The following is a 15,144-nucleotide window of genomic DNA, read 5'->3' on the forward strand; positions in this document are numbered from 1 at the left end:
GTCCAATGAAATCATCTTTCTTGCTCCCTTTGGATGGACCTTAAAATCAACTCCTTTATTTGCCTCTCCAAGGAGAATATCTGAATCATCCTTCCATTTGACTGTAATTTTTTTTTGTCTTCTGATTTCATTTATAACGAGAATGCCAAAACTGATATGCTTCAGTTCTTTTATTAGTATGTCTACTCAGTGACTGAATAAGGATCTCATCATATTTAGAGTACCAGGAGTTAATATTTGTAGATGGCTTAAAATTTGTATGATTTCTCAGAACCTTTGGGCTTATACAAGACTGAGAGTCATCTTTATTGTTCTTTTGTTTCACGGATTGCCAAAGTTAAATTTTCCATCACATCACAAAATAGTTGGCCTAATGATGATGAATCTCTCCATACTTAAATTAGAGGCTGGTCCTCAGAAAGCACAGTCTGTGATCCCTATAACATAAATAAAACTTACCCTATACTGGTACAGCACTGATTCAAGAGCTCAGGGTAATCTCCATAATATGATAAAATACTAGAATAGGGTTTTGTAATAGAGTTTAAGGTACCTGAAGATTTTCATAAATTAAGAGCTTCAGGTAAGGTAAGACCAAGAAATATTCCCTAAATAATCTCTATCATAAGTAAAAAGTCAGTGAAGTGAATTTTTGTATAGTCTTCTCTTAGTTCTCTGTTCGCAGCTTTCTGTTATCCACCATCACTTATGCACCCTATTATTACATCAAACTCAAAATCGAACCCATCTTGCCACCAAACCTACCCATTCTCCTAATTATGATCACTGTCCCATTCATTTAAACTTTAATACTTGGAGTCATCTTTGATTCTTTCCTTTTCCTCACCATCCCTCCTCATTATATCCATTCAACCATTAAGTATTGTTTATTTTATCTCTGCATCCAATCCCCATCCTTTCTATTCCTGCTCTGATCAATTCTTACTGAAGCTAGGGCCTCCTAACTAGTTTCCCTTTTTCTAGGATCTCTCATCTGTAACAAGACCCACACATTGGTGCCAAAGTATTATTTCTTTCTTTAAAGAACAAAAATTTTATTTTTGTCAGTTCCAAATTTTCTCTTTACATACCCCTACATCAAAAAGCCAAGAAATATGATAGCCATTTTACATATAAAATAATTTCCATATTATATGTAGATGTAGTAGAGGGGGGAGGGAAGAATTTATTAAAAATTCTTCAATTAATACTCATAGTCTATTAATTCTCTCCCTGGAGGTGGACAATATTTTTCATCATGAGTTCCCAAAGTAGCATTTCTGATGCAAAGGCATGATCCTATAATCTATGCTCAAAACCCCTCAGTGGCTTCCCAATAACAAGGATTGAAGTAAAAACAGCTAGGCCTGACATTCAAGGTCCTCCCCTTCACATACTATAAATTCCAGCTAATCTCATTGTGTCCTCTCCCAAATCTGGTGTTTTTTTTTTAAATCCTTTTCTTCCTTTAAGTTTCAGTCAGGGCCTGTTCCTACCATGAAACAATCCCTGATGCTTGTAGCTAGAAGTGATCTATCTCTTCCACAAATCTTTTTATCCTTCTCCTTTGGGATCCTTCTGGGTCTTTATCACATTCTAACTTGTATTACAGTAATTTGTCATGTTTTGTCCTTGTACTAAACAGTTATCTTCTAGAGTAAAAAGACTGTCAATTTCCATGCACGGCCTCTCATAATGTTCCATACATAGCAGGAATCTGATAAATATTCACTCATTTTGGGAAGATATTCCTATTGACCTAAGTTTAAAAATATCACTTTGTTGGTGATCTCATACTTTAAAACCAATTGTAAAACCTACTCTTCAGCAAGTTAGAAGCTAAACTTTGCTATTCATAAACATTTCTTAATTTCATTGGTTTGCTGAATCACAATTTCATTTTAAGAGTTCAAAAGAAGACCATTTTATATAGTTATTTATTCAAATAACAGAAAAAAGTGACTAATTTACTATTATCATGGCAATATAATCCAGCCATTTAAATGACTCTTTTTTTTTCATTCCAGTGTCCCCATTGCTCTATGAATGAATATATTTTAAAAAAGCCAAACCTGAAGGGCCAAGAAGTTGGAGAACGTCAGTATGCTCCATGGTCTGAAGGAATTCACTCAATTCTGTGACTGTGCAACCTTTTTCACCCAGAAGTTTCAGTAAACATCGACTAGGGCTTCCTTCTGGTTCCAGTACTTTAAGAGAACATTGTTCCAAGTCCAGACAACTGAAAATAAAAAGAATTTTTAGGTACTTACTCCACATATATGGTCACCTCTGGGAGACCTTCATACTCTGTCAAGATATAATAGGCAGAATCTAAACTTATCTGTTCTTGGGTGATCTGATCATCTGGTATTTACTAATCATGACACTTCACAGACCTCTTCATTACATGGTAACTTTGGCAGAAAGGCACTATCTCTCCTCAGACACTTGTTTTTGGTTTCATCACCACCTGTAAAACTGTCTACCCAATATTCGATATCTCCATACAACCCAGGAGGATAAGGGCTGCTACCACTGCTGAGGTGAGAAGAAGCATTGTTTTGTCACCTGCCACCTAAGCTATTCTCAACTCTTATATAAGGTGGTGAAGGGAAGAAAAAAGGCTATCCTTGCCACATGCTTCCTGGGACTAACCAACCACTAATCATTGATGTATCATTACTCTCCCAACTCCTGCTCCTCTAATTCCTGTGTCTGAGAGTAGAAGCCCCCTTTTCCTATGACCCTTCCCCAACTTCTCATCTCTATCAAGGCCAACTCTTTCCCTCCCCAGCTCTTATCATTCTCTGCCAGAAAGAACTCCTATTCTTCTGTTTACAAACATCTCCTTAATCCTATATCTCATTCTTTCACATCATTTTCATCTATTAGTAGTGCTCATAAAAACCTGGGACTCTTCCAAAAATAACTTGTGGTTTTCTTCCCAAAAGTCTGAGGGCTTCCCCTCTATCTTCTTTGCTGTAATGCAGTTTATCTCCTGACCATTAAATGTGGGTGTTCCCCAAGACTGAACAAAGTTCTCCTCTCTTCTCTAACTACATTTTCTCACTGGTGATTTCATCTGCTCCCATGACTTCAATTATTTCTATACAGATGATTTTCAAATCTATACATCCTTCTACTGTCTCAGTCTTTCTAGTTGTCTGTCTTTCTCCAGTCTTATATCTCCAAATTTTTAATGAGTATCTCCATCTGAATATGCTTGTGCTACTTCAAACATAAGTCCATAGCTGAAGTCATTATCTTTACCTTCTATCTGCCTCTCCAAAAAAATTCATCTTCCCCTCCTCCAAAATATCTCTATATCTGTTAAGGGAAACCAGATTCCTAGTCTCTCAGGTTTATACCTCAAAATTCTCTTTGATTCTCCCTTAATCACGCCAAATAAGTTTTCAAGTTTTACTGATTCTGCCTCCTTAAGTCCTCCTAATCATACCCTTTCCTTTTTATTGCTCTCGATGGCATTTGTTACAGCAAAGTGTAGGTCTTTGGTGGAAAGTTAAAAACTAAGTTCCAGAAAGAATCGTCTTATTCATTTATCCTATGTCCTTTTTGAATATATTTCTTTTTTATTTGCTATAAAACTAGTTCTGAAGAAAACACAGAAATTTCTATATAACCTGTCAGCTGCTTTCAGCTCTCTTGTGTAACTGCGTAACACCTTTATGACTAATACCCTTATAGAAAACTCTACTTTCCATAGGCCTTGGGCAATTCCATCATGAGGTACATTACTGCAGGTATTATGATTCTTGAAGAATCTTGAAAAAATCAACACTCAGGGAAGTTAGGTGACTGTTCCACAAAAGCCCAGCTAACGTGTAAAAATTGGGATTCAAAACTAGACCTTTTTGATTTCTCATTTTAAGTCCAGTGTTCTACTATTTCAACAAGGCAAACATTCTATTGCTCTCTAATCTATTAGCTATTCCCTTCCCCACAATGGTTGGTAACAAACAATGTCTTTCTTCAAGACTCCTAATGCAGCTCCTTTTCCTCATTCTCTCTGCTGAGGATCTTACCTCATACTTCACTATCCAATTCCTGCCTTCTTCCCTCCACCTTTTCTAATGTCATTTAGATATCTTCCCCCACTATCTTTTTCATTTGTCTTAATAAAGAGGTGGCCCTTCTACTTGTAAGGCCAACTCTACTACAAGTGCCCTGGTCATGATTCCCTCAAAAAATCTCCAGGAAAATATGGCTACTAACTTTCCCTTCTTTTCACTTTAAATCTCTCCCTGTCTACTGGCTCTTTTCCTTAAGCCTATAAACATACCTCTATTTTCCCCATCCTTAAAAAACTCTCACTGGATCTTACCACCCCCACCAGCTATCTCCCACAACTCTCATCTTCTTCCTCACTAAACTCTACATTCAGTGTCTTCACTTCCTTTCTTCTTATCTCTCTTCTTTCAAACTTCCCTATTATCATCATGAATATTATCACCTCTATTTACCCAGCCACAATCTCATCCTTGCTCTCACCTCACATATCCAATCTGCTGCTAAATATTCTTATTTCTACCTTTACAACATTTTTCATATATGTATCCTCTCCACTCACATAGTCATAACTTCAATTCATGCCCTCATCAATTCTCACCTAGACTGTTGCAGTAGCCTAACTGGTTTCCTTGATTCAAGTCTCTCCTCCCTCCAACTCATCCTCCACTCAGATGCCAAGGTGATTTTTCTAAAGTATAAGTCTGAGCATACCAACTCTCTGCTCAATGAGCTCCAGTAACTTCCTATTACTTTCAGGATCAAAGAGAAATGCTTCTGTTTGGCAATTAAAACTTTTCAATTTCTGACTCCTTCTTACCTCTCTAATTTCTTAAATTTTACCTTCCCCCTTATGGCTTATATTCTAGTTGTATTGCCCTTCTTGCTATTCCTCACAGTGTTCTAAACCTTTGCCTTTTTTTTTTAAACTTTTACCTTCTGGCTTAGAATCAATGTGTATTGGTCCCAAGGCAAAAGAGTGGTAAGGGCTAGGCAATGGGGTTAAATGACTTGCCCAGGGTCACACAGCTAAGAAGTGTTTGAGGACAAATTTAACTCAGGACTTTCTGGCTCTAGGACTGGCTCTCAATCCACTAAGCCTCTTAGCTGCTCCTAATGCCTGTCTTCAGCCCTAGAATGCGCTCTCCCTCTTTACTTCCAATAACTCAGTTAAAATCTCAACTTTCTGCAGATTGCCTTTCCCAATCCTCCCTTCCTATACCACTAGGGACTATCTATATTTCATATGTACAATTTTAGCATGTTTTCTCTTCCACTGAAAGTGAGGACCATCATTTTGCCTTTCATTGTACTACCAGTGCTTAACACAGTAAATTCTTAATAAATGCTTGTTGACTGACAACTTTTCTTATCTTCTTATACTTCCCCTGGGTTTCTCCAAGATGACTCAAGTTCCATCTTTTGTAGGTTTTTCCTGATTCTCCCAGGTGCCAGTACCTTCCTTTTCTCAAACTACTTTCCATCTACCCTATACAAGCCGTCTCAAAAGTCTTAATGCAGTCTAAAACTTTAATAGCTTTAACTTTTAAAGGCACAAAAATGTTTGGGATATGTCATTATCACATATGTATCTAATTACTTATATGTGTCCTCCAATATAATGTGAGCTCCTTGAAGGCAGGGCCTTTTATTGCTTTTCTTTGTTCTGCCTAGCACTTCTGCCTAATAAATGTTTGCCAACTGTTGTCCCAGAAGGTGTATAGCAACCCTCTCCCTCAAATAATAATTGCCTACCTTCTCCAGATTTTGTGGAATTTGGCATGGTTGGGACCAGTTGGCCTCTGATGTCCCTTTCAAATCTTAAATTTTGTGATTCTTATGTTGATGCTTAACATTGAGGTAATCAAAAAGTATTTATTTAGTTCCCTCTCTAAACTTTAGGTGCTGTAAAAAATATGGGAGAAAAGTAATACATGATAGCTGGCTTCCAAGACATTACACTAGAATACACAATATTACAGTACACGGTGGGGGGAGTACAACACAAAAGTATATGTAATTATTACAGTTTCAGAGAAGAAGATTAAATGGAGATTAAATTGGGGAGGGAGGGGAGGACTTGTTGTTTTAGAGTAAGAGGACCTAGATGCAAATCCTACCTTGGTCACTTCTACCTCTGTGAACTTGGACAATTCGCTTGACCTCTCCAGGCTTCAGCTTCCTCATCTAAAAAGTGAGAGGGATGGACCAGATGATCTCTGAGATTCTTTCCAGTACTAACCTGTGATCTTATGGTTTGTAAAATGAAGAGGCTGGATCACATGGAAACATTCAAAGGACTCTTCCAGTTCTAATCATATGATAAAATTTTTATGGAAATCTGAGCCCTGAACTTGACTTTGAGAGATAGGTAATAGTTGGATAGGCAAGATGGGATAAAAGATGATGACAATTTAAATGAGGACATAGAAGCAAATGGGTATTACATACTCACAGGACAATAAAAGAGGATTCTAACTACAATGTATATGCTCAGGTAGGAAGGGAAAATCTACTTCTTGAGAAACTTGTTAACTAATCTTGTGTAACTCTTTGTGATCTCATTTGGGGTTTTCTTGGCAAAAAAATACAGGAGTATTTTGCCATTTCCTTTTCCAACTCATTTTACAGTTAATGAACTAGGCAAACAGTTAAGTGACTTGTCCAGGGTCACACAGTTATAACGTGTCCGTGGTCAGATTTTAACTCAATCTTCCTGACTCCAAGCCCTGTGCCACCTACTTGCTCACTGAGAAGCTTATTGGTTAAGATCCAAGTTCTTGGCATTTATGGCCCTCCACAACAATACTAGCAAACTCAAATAAAAATTGGAGGCCACTAACTTGATCCTCAAAGGCACATAATGTTTTAGAAAACCACATATTAACATATCAATGTTCTTTGTGTTATTTTGTATGGCCTAAACATTTGAAATTTCTGTCTACATGGATACATTTTGGGCAAAGTTTATGCCTTTCTGGAATTGTTAAAGTTCATTTTCTTTCATGAAATGGACTAAATTAAAGCAGACAGCCACCACAAGTAATGTTAAGAACTGAAATTTGCACTTACTATACCAGTTTGAAAATAGTAAAGTCTGTTAAATACCAATATTCTTAATGATTTGATTAAAAACTGTTCAATGACTAGCACTGAGTCTATTAATATGTACTTCTATATAGATAGGTAATATTTTTCCTTGGCAATATTAGCCAACCATTTTTAATGAAAAAATCCAACAGTCTTTTCTCAGTCCTTATCTGTCTTGACCTTTCTGTAGCATCTGACAGTGACTATTCCCTCTTCAGAGTTCCTCTTCTTTAAGTTGTCATGACACTGTTGTCTCTTGGTTCTCCTGCCTATTTTAACCACAACTCCTCAGGCTCCTTTATTGGATCATTATCAATGCCTCCCTTCTTGTGTGTGAGTATAACATCAGGGACCTGTTCCAATCCCTCTTCTCTTCATGATCTACATCATTTTATCAGCTTGGATGGGTTCAATGATCATTTCTATGCAGATCACTTCTAAATCTATATACCTATTCCTCAATTCTCTCCTGAGCTCCAATCTTCAGTTGCTTAATGGATACTGTTGTGAGGAAAATTCATTAGTAATTAAGTATTAAGGTTGACCTAGCAGGAAGGACTGGAGCATTCCAAGATGGAATGAAGGAGCAGGAAGTAGGTGCTTGTGCCCTGAGAGAGACTCCATTAGTAGTTGGCATAAACTGTTGCTAGCCCTGGGAGATCTCAGCCTGCATCCTGATTTCCCTGGGATCCTGAGTGGTGGTGGCTTTTTAGCAAGAGAACAAGACGTACAGAGCAGCACCAAGGGAAGAGGAGAAGTTTGGGATCTGGTGGACTGCATCTCAAGCACACCCTCTCTACTTGGATACCTAGGACCACCTTGGCTTTTGACATCCTGTAATCATCTGTGGATAACCGTGAGAACCCCAAAGCCACCCTCAGCCCTTAGCTGTGCTGGTCAAGCCTGGCTGGAACCAGGTTTGAAGCAGCCCTCCTAGTGACTCCATTACTGCTCCTTTGGGCTCTACCTGCTTAGATCACTAAGATTAGAGTAGAGAAGTTCTCCCCTTGCCCTGTGGTTTTGCCATTTAAGGTTTAGAGTAGAATCCCCTATTCCACCTTTCAGTTGAACATAATTAAACCTGTTAAAACCTTTTACCTTGCCTGTTGGTTTCAAAGACTCTGGCCCAGTAGTGACAGTTGACCAGTAGCCATTTTTTGTCAGTTAGGAGCAGCTTAGCTGTGTACTCTGGTCTCCCTATCCTGGTCCAGTCTCTCCTGTAACCCAGTGTGTGTACCCACAACCATTTAGATTTATTGTAACATCCCTGGTGCCTCCATTATTTTCCACAATACCCCCAAGTGGATTCCCTATAGGCAAACAAGTTCAAACAAAAACTCATATTTTTCCCTGAGAAACCCATCACTCTCTTCCTGGGTACTCTAAATTGTTGAGGGCAGTGCTGTCTTTCTACTTAACCTAGGTTCACAATCTTGGAGTCATCTTTGACTTTTCACTCTTCCCAAGCCCCTATATCCCATCAGATGTCGAATCTTTTCACTTCTACCTTGACAAAATAACTTATGTTCATAATCCTTTCTCTTCACCAACACAGTAACCATTCTAAGTTAATACTTTCATCTTTTATCTGGTCACAGTAATATACAGCAATACCCATGGAAGGCATGGAAAATGTGATACTGAAATTGTCTTTGATATTTAACTGGCTCAAGGCACACATACTTGCACACGCATACACATGTGCACACATACACACACAAATGACAAGTATATATGGACCCTGAGGCTTCAGACAAACAGATACAACACAACCCAGGAAGCTGCACTCAACCAAATCAAATGTTTCCAGGTAGATATTCAAAACAGGAAAAGAATAATCTTTTCTTGCTAAAGAAGTCAACCTTACTTTGTTAACTGTGTCTCACCTCATTCTAATGAATTCTCATCTCATTTCATTCTAATCTCAGGCGTTAGGTAGTATCCTGACTTGGTTATCTCTGGCCCACTACTCCTAAATTGGTCTCCTTACAGCTTGTCTTTCTTTCCCTTCTCCAAATCCTCCACACAACTGCCAAAATGACATTCTGAAACCAAAGATTTGACTATATCTCTTCTCCAAAACAGATCCTCAAATTTTAAGGACAACTATCATGTTCTTCCCAAGTCATAATTATCTTCTTCAGGCTAAACATCTGCAGGTCCTTCTCCTAAAAGCAGTAGCCCAATGAGGTAAAAGGCTAAGCTGGCTTAGTGTTGTAAAAAGGACACTGGATTTGGTGCCAGAGGATCTGGGTTCAAATCCTGACTTTTCAATTCATTAGCGATGTGACCTTGAACAAGTTGTTTCACATAAGTCTCAGTTTCAGTTTTTGAAAGGAGTTAGATTACTGACTTATATGGTTTCTTTCATTTCTAAATTCACTGTTTCAATCCCAGGGACATACACTCAAAACTGTTCAGATAATCCTAGAGTCTAACCCAATTGGTTGATGAACTGTGTTCATCTACTTCTTTCTATCTTCATCCTAATATAGAACTTCACTGCTTCTGGCCTGGACTACTGAAATATTCTGATTTTCCTATCTCCATTCCATCCCCATCAACCCTTTTTAATTCATCTTGCATATTTTCCACCAAAAAAATCTTAAAACCACAATCCTAATCATAATATTCTCTGACTTAAAACACTTTCAATTGCTTCCTATAGCCTACCAAGGCAAAGTGGAGTATTTGATAAGATATAGAAAGGAATTGTCATTGATATAATGAACTCCCAGATGAGGGACTTGCCTCTACCCATGTAGGTCAGCAACTTCCCTGCCTAGAGCATGGAGAGGTTACTTGTGTATTGATACCAGTATGTGTCAAGAGACAGGACATAAACCCAGGTCTTCCTGGCTCCAAAGCCAGTGCATTATCCATGCCTCTCACTACTTAATATTTCTCACCCATATCCCTGTCTCTACATGGTACAGAAACTGAGCACTCAATTTTCAGTCAGAGAACTTGGGGTTGAAATCAGGCTCTACTATTTATAACCTGTATATCTTGACAAATTATTTAACTTTTTTGGGTCTGTTTCTTTATCTGTAACATAAGGAAACTAGACTAGATGGTCTCTGAGTCCCTTTCAGCTTTAAATATGTGATCCTATATGAATGAACTCCTCTTTCTTTTTTCATTCTATTCCTTCTATGTGGAATGCTTCTTTTCCCATCTAGGTCTCTTAAAATCCTACCCACCCATCCTTCAAATCACAACTCAAGTCTTCCAAGAATCTCTCGTCTTCTCTGAATTACCATATCTCTTTGTTGGTCCAACTCTTAACTTTTAGTACTTTTCATGTACTTATTATATAGTATAGTACCATGGAAAGTGCACTCATAATTTTCAGAAAAAAAAATTATATCTATCATTTGTCATGTAAAAATGCTCTAAATCATTAATAATTAGAGAAATGCAATTTAAACAACTGTTGAGGTACCATATCACATTCATCAGATTGGCTATCATAGTGGAGAAGGAAAGTGACAGATTCTGAAGGAGATGTAAGAAAATAGGAACACTAATACACTGTTGATTGTGCTATAATGCAACTATTTTTTTAGAACAATTTGGAACTATGCCCAAAGAGCTCTAAAACTATACATTCTCTTTGACACAGTAATATTGCTATTAGGTCCAAATCACAAGAGATAAAAGAAAAAATGATAGGACCCACATGTACAAAAATATTTATAGTAGTTCTTTATGTGGTGGCAAAAAATGGAAACTAAGGGAATGCCCATCAGTTGGAGAATGGTTGAATGACTTAGGTACATTCGATGGATGTACCATAAGAAATGAATGGACCTTTTTAGAAAAAACTTCAAAAGATTTATATGAATTGATCCAAAGTGAAGTAAGCAGAACTAGAACACTGTTGTGTTCTAATATTGTGTGCCAATATTGGCAATATTGTAAGGATTATCAACAATGGAAGACTTTGCTAGTGTGATCAATACAGTGATCCAGGACAATTTCAAAGGTCTCAGGATTAAAAATACTATTCACCTCTAGCTGGAGAACTGAGCAAATTGAGGTATAATTTTCTATTTATTTTTCTTGCTAAAATTTCTCCTCACAACATAGGTAATATAGAAATTTTTTTTTATAACTTTATATGTATAATTAGCATCACATTTTTTCCTTCTCAATGGGTGGGAGAGGGGAGGGAAGAAGGAGGATAATAATTAGTAATGATAAAATTAAAAAGAAAAAAAATTTAAAGTGCTGATCTTGGAATCAGAGGCTCTGGGATTGAATCACAGATAGTCCTATTTATTTCTTCTGTGACTTTGGGCAAATAATTTTACCTCTCTGAATCTTAGTTGGTTCTCTATAAAATGAGACTGTTGATGCTATATACTTGTGTACTATTTCATCTACCAGATTATAAACTCCTGGAAATTATGAACTACTTCTCATTTATCTCTGCATCTCCAACAGCTTAAGCTGAGTGCCTTACACATAAAAAACACTTAAAATCACTGAATCGCCAATGTGTCCCGTCCCGTATATATCTTGTTTATTACATAATTACTATCACATTGTCTCCCCTAGACTGTGAGCTCCTTGAGGGCAAGGTCTTCTTTTGCCTTTCTTAAATAAATACTTACTGATTGGCTGAATTAACGATTGCAAATATAGTCCTCAAAGCTCTCCCTTCACAAACACTATTTTCTTCTCATCATTCTTCTGCTTACTTTTTTTTTTTTACCTTTTTTCACCTCTTTTACCCCCTCTCTCTCTCTCATCCCTTCTTTCTTCCTATTCCAATCCAATCACCTGTTTCTCCTTAAAGTCTTTTAACCTCACATAAATCCAGCACTACACGCCTTGGCCTTTAATCTTTACCCCTTCTCTGGTCTCTTGGCGTTGGGCATTTTCTTGACTGTCCCTTCCTCCTCTGCTTCGATTACTTTAGTCCTTTGGACTCTTTTAAGACCGAACTAAAATCTCCACTTTCTACAGGAAGACTTGCCAATCGTTCTTAATTATTTCCTATATATCCCGTATGTAACTTGCTTTGTGTGTGTATGTACGTATGTTTGCATGTTAGCTTTCCCATTAGATTGTAAGCTTCTTAAGGGCAGGAACTGTTTTTTTACCTTTTTTTTGTATCTCTGTACTTTGCACAGCGTCTGGAATATAGTAAGGGCTTGATCAAAGTTTACTGAATTGTCCAATTTAGTCCAGTCTTTGATCTCAGGGAGGGGGAGGTTCCCCTCCACACTTCAAGCACCCTAATCCTCCGCTTTCTGCCTTCCCACCAAATCAATCCCTGGATAGACACTCTTCCCAAATCCTTGGGCTGGGGCTCTCTGGCTCTCTCTCTCTCTCTCCATCCCCCACACCTGCAGTTCAGTTTCCCCGTTCCGGACCCCTCATTCATTCTGATCCGCCCCAACCCCAGTAGCCACCTGAGCTTGTAGCGCCCACGGCTCCCCGCCAACTCCGCCAGCTTCTTCCAGCCTCTGCCGTCGGCGGCTCGGTCCAGGGCGTCGCTGAGACCCCGCAGCGCAGGCTCCCGCAGCCGGTTAATGTTGACAGCGCCAAGGGAAGGGGACGCTGGGACGGTGGGCGCCAGGGAAGGCGGCGGGGCCTGCAGTGTATGCCCCCACAGCGACATGTCGCCGGCTCCGGAGTCCCGTCCCGCCGCCCTCCCTACGCTCTGGAGCCACCTTCCGCTCCTACTCCACCACTCGTCTCTCCCTCCCAGGCCAGGCCGGACCCGGAGCGGAAGGATACGTCAGAGGGCGGCTTCACCACACACCGCGCGGAGGAAGCAGCTTCTCTCTCGGGAGAGACAGGTTACCCCAGGTCCCCGCCCCGTCCCGGGGCTCTGGGCCAGCTGGCAGGGCTTATTCCTGGCGAGCCCCTAACATACATGGGGCGTGCGTCCGTGCGTGCATGCGTAGGTCTCGCGCCTCCCCTCGTTGGCTGGTGGTAGGGAAAGTCCCTTCCTCCCCCTTGCACTTCTCCCTCCCTCTCTGCTAGGCGTTCTCAGCTCATGGTTGCCTCTTCAAAAACAAAAACAAAACTGGAGGCGGAGGGGGCAGGAGGACCCCCCACCCCCACCCCGCTTCCCCGGCATTGCAGGCCTTAGGTCGGGAAGGAGGGTTTAAGAGCCAGACTGGGTTGCAGGCCACTATCGCCCTTGAGTATTTAAGGGAGGGCGTCCTGGGAAGAGGTGTTACACCTGTTTACTTGGCACGAGAGACAGAACTAGTAAAAATGAGTAGATTTTGCCCCAAAGTATGGAAAAACTTAACCGTTTTCTAAAAGTTGAACGGGCCAACTCCACGAATACTGTCATTCTCTTCATTAGTATGCTCCAAGCAGAAGGTTGAGGACCACTCATTGGACATAATGGAGAGATGGAAGCAGGTGGGAGTGGGACCATAGGAAGCCCATGAGCTGTTAAGGTATCCAACTCTTCATTTACCCCATGGGATTTTCTTGGCAAGATATTGGAGTGATTTGCCATTTTTTTTTCCTCCAGTGCATCCCCAGTTTTTTATAGATGAGGAACTAAGGCAAATAAGGATTAGGTGACTTGACCTAGGACATACAGCTAGTATGTATGGTGGATAGAGTATTCAGGATATGAGGACTTGCCCAATCCTTTTCACGGCTGCTCATCCACCGTTAGTGTCTACCTTTCATTCAACCTTTACCTGTGACTCCAAGAAGTTGTAGCATAAATAAACCACATCATGGTAAAACTGTGTCTGCAGACAGACTAGCTCAGGTTGGAGAATAACCAATAGGCCTCAAACTATTAGTGAGTTAGGGGGTATCTAGCTCAAGCATATGAATACTTTCCCCCAGCAGAATGGGCAGATTCAATGGTCAAAAAGGCAACTGAAACAGGTGCTGTGGGGCACCTAAAGGATGGTCAGACATTGAAATGCCAAAATCATGCATTGTATCTTGGGCTATCACCAGATGTCCTGACTTTTGTCTTGCCTTTGGACTTTGATAACCCTGGAAGAGAGGGTGAGGCTGACAACTGTAAAATAATTTTGTCACTGAAATCCAACTCAAGCACAAGTCAAGCAATCACCCCCATGATGTTATGAAGCCTCTTGAAAATGAAGGACAAGCAAGTATGTGAGGTCAAATTTGAACTCAGATCTTCCTGACTCTAGGTCCACGTTCTCTATCTACTGCACCACCTAGCTGCCATTATGAGGTGTTACAATTAAATAACAAAACCAAGTACTATACGAAGATCCTTTTATTTAGCAGTATATGACATTGCAAAACAAATCAGGATCAGGGCTCTCTATGGCCAGGACTCAGAACTCTGGTCTTTGTCCAGTTAATATACAGTTTGGAATGAATGAAAAACAGGATCAAAGTGTTAAGATATGACACGTAAAATCCAGTAGAATTGCTCCTTGGCTACAGGAGGGAGATGAGAGAAGGGGAAGGAAAGAACATGAATCATGTAAACATGAAAAATAGTCTAAATTAATTAATTAAATAAGTTGACTTAAAAAAAAGAAAATTCTGAAACTTGGTTTCTTGTCATAGGAAGAGGTGAGTGTCAGGGTTAACTAGAGGGAATTGGAAGCCAATCAAGAGACACAGAGGAGAAAAGGAAATGAAGAAAAACATTTTCTAAGTCAGGTGACTCTTAGGGGGAAATCTTGTGACTTCTTCAAACTCAAGTGACTTTAAGATGTAACTTCACAAAATGGTGGATAAAGACAAAGTAGAGTAACTAAGGCTATTTCAATATTATAGGAGTCACACCAAATCTGATTTTCTTTAATTCTATATGGAAGTAATATAGACATTGTATCATAGAGGACAGATAGTATAGTTCTGTCTCTGATACATCCTGGCAATGTAACCCTAAGTAAGTTTCATTGCTCTTGGAAATTCTTTAAAGATGAAGATGCAGCAAAGGTACCATCTTACCTATTTTGATAGAAGGATTTTCCTGTACTAGTGAAATCAAAGTTCTATTTCCTAACCCAATGTAACAGGGATTCTTAATCTGGAGTCTGTAAATTT

General features: G+C 39.4%; 1 protein-coding gene across 1 annotated transcript in view; it reads right to left on the bottom strand.

Annotated features, from left to right (window-relative positions):
- MALT1 (MALT1 paracaspase) overlaps nt 1–12,862 on the bottom strand; it is a 96,905-nt gene extending 84,043 nt beyond the window's left edge. Inside the window, exons 1-2 of the mRNA XM_044681498.1 lie at nt 12,540–12,862; nt 2,073–2,239 (exon numbers count right to left, since the gene is read on the bottom strand). Of these exons, the coding sequence (XP_044537433.1) occupies nt 2,073–2,239; nt 12,540–12,748 (376 nt within the window). The 5' untranslated portion in view covers nt 12,749–12,862. The remainder of the gene's footprint in view (nt 1–2,072; nt 2,240–12,539) is intronic.
- Between the last annotated feature and the right edge of the window lie 2,282 nt (nt 12,863–15,144).

Source organism: Gracilinanus agilis, chromosome 1 (assembly GCF_016433145.1).
Source record: "Gracilinanus agilis isolate LMUSP501 chromosome 1, AgileGrace, whole genome shotgun sequence".
NCBI classification, from domain to species: domain Eukaryota; kingdom Metazoa; phylum Chordata; class Mammalia; order Didelphimorphia; family Didelphidae; genus Gracilinanus; species Gracilinanus agilis.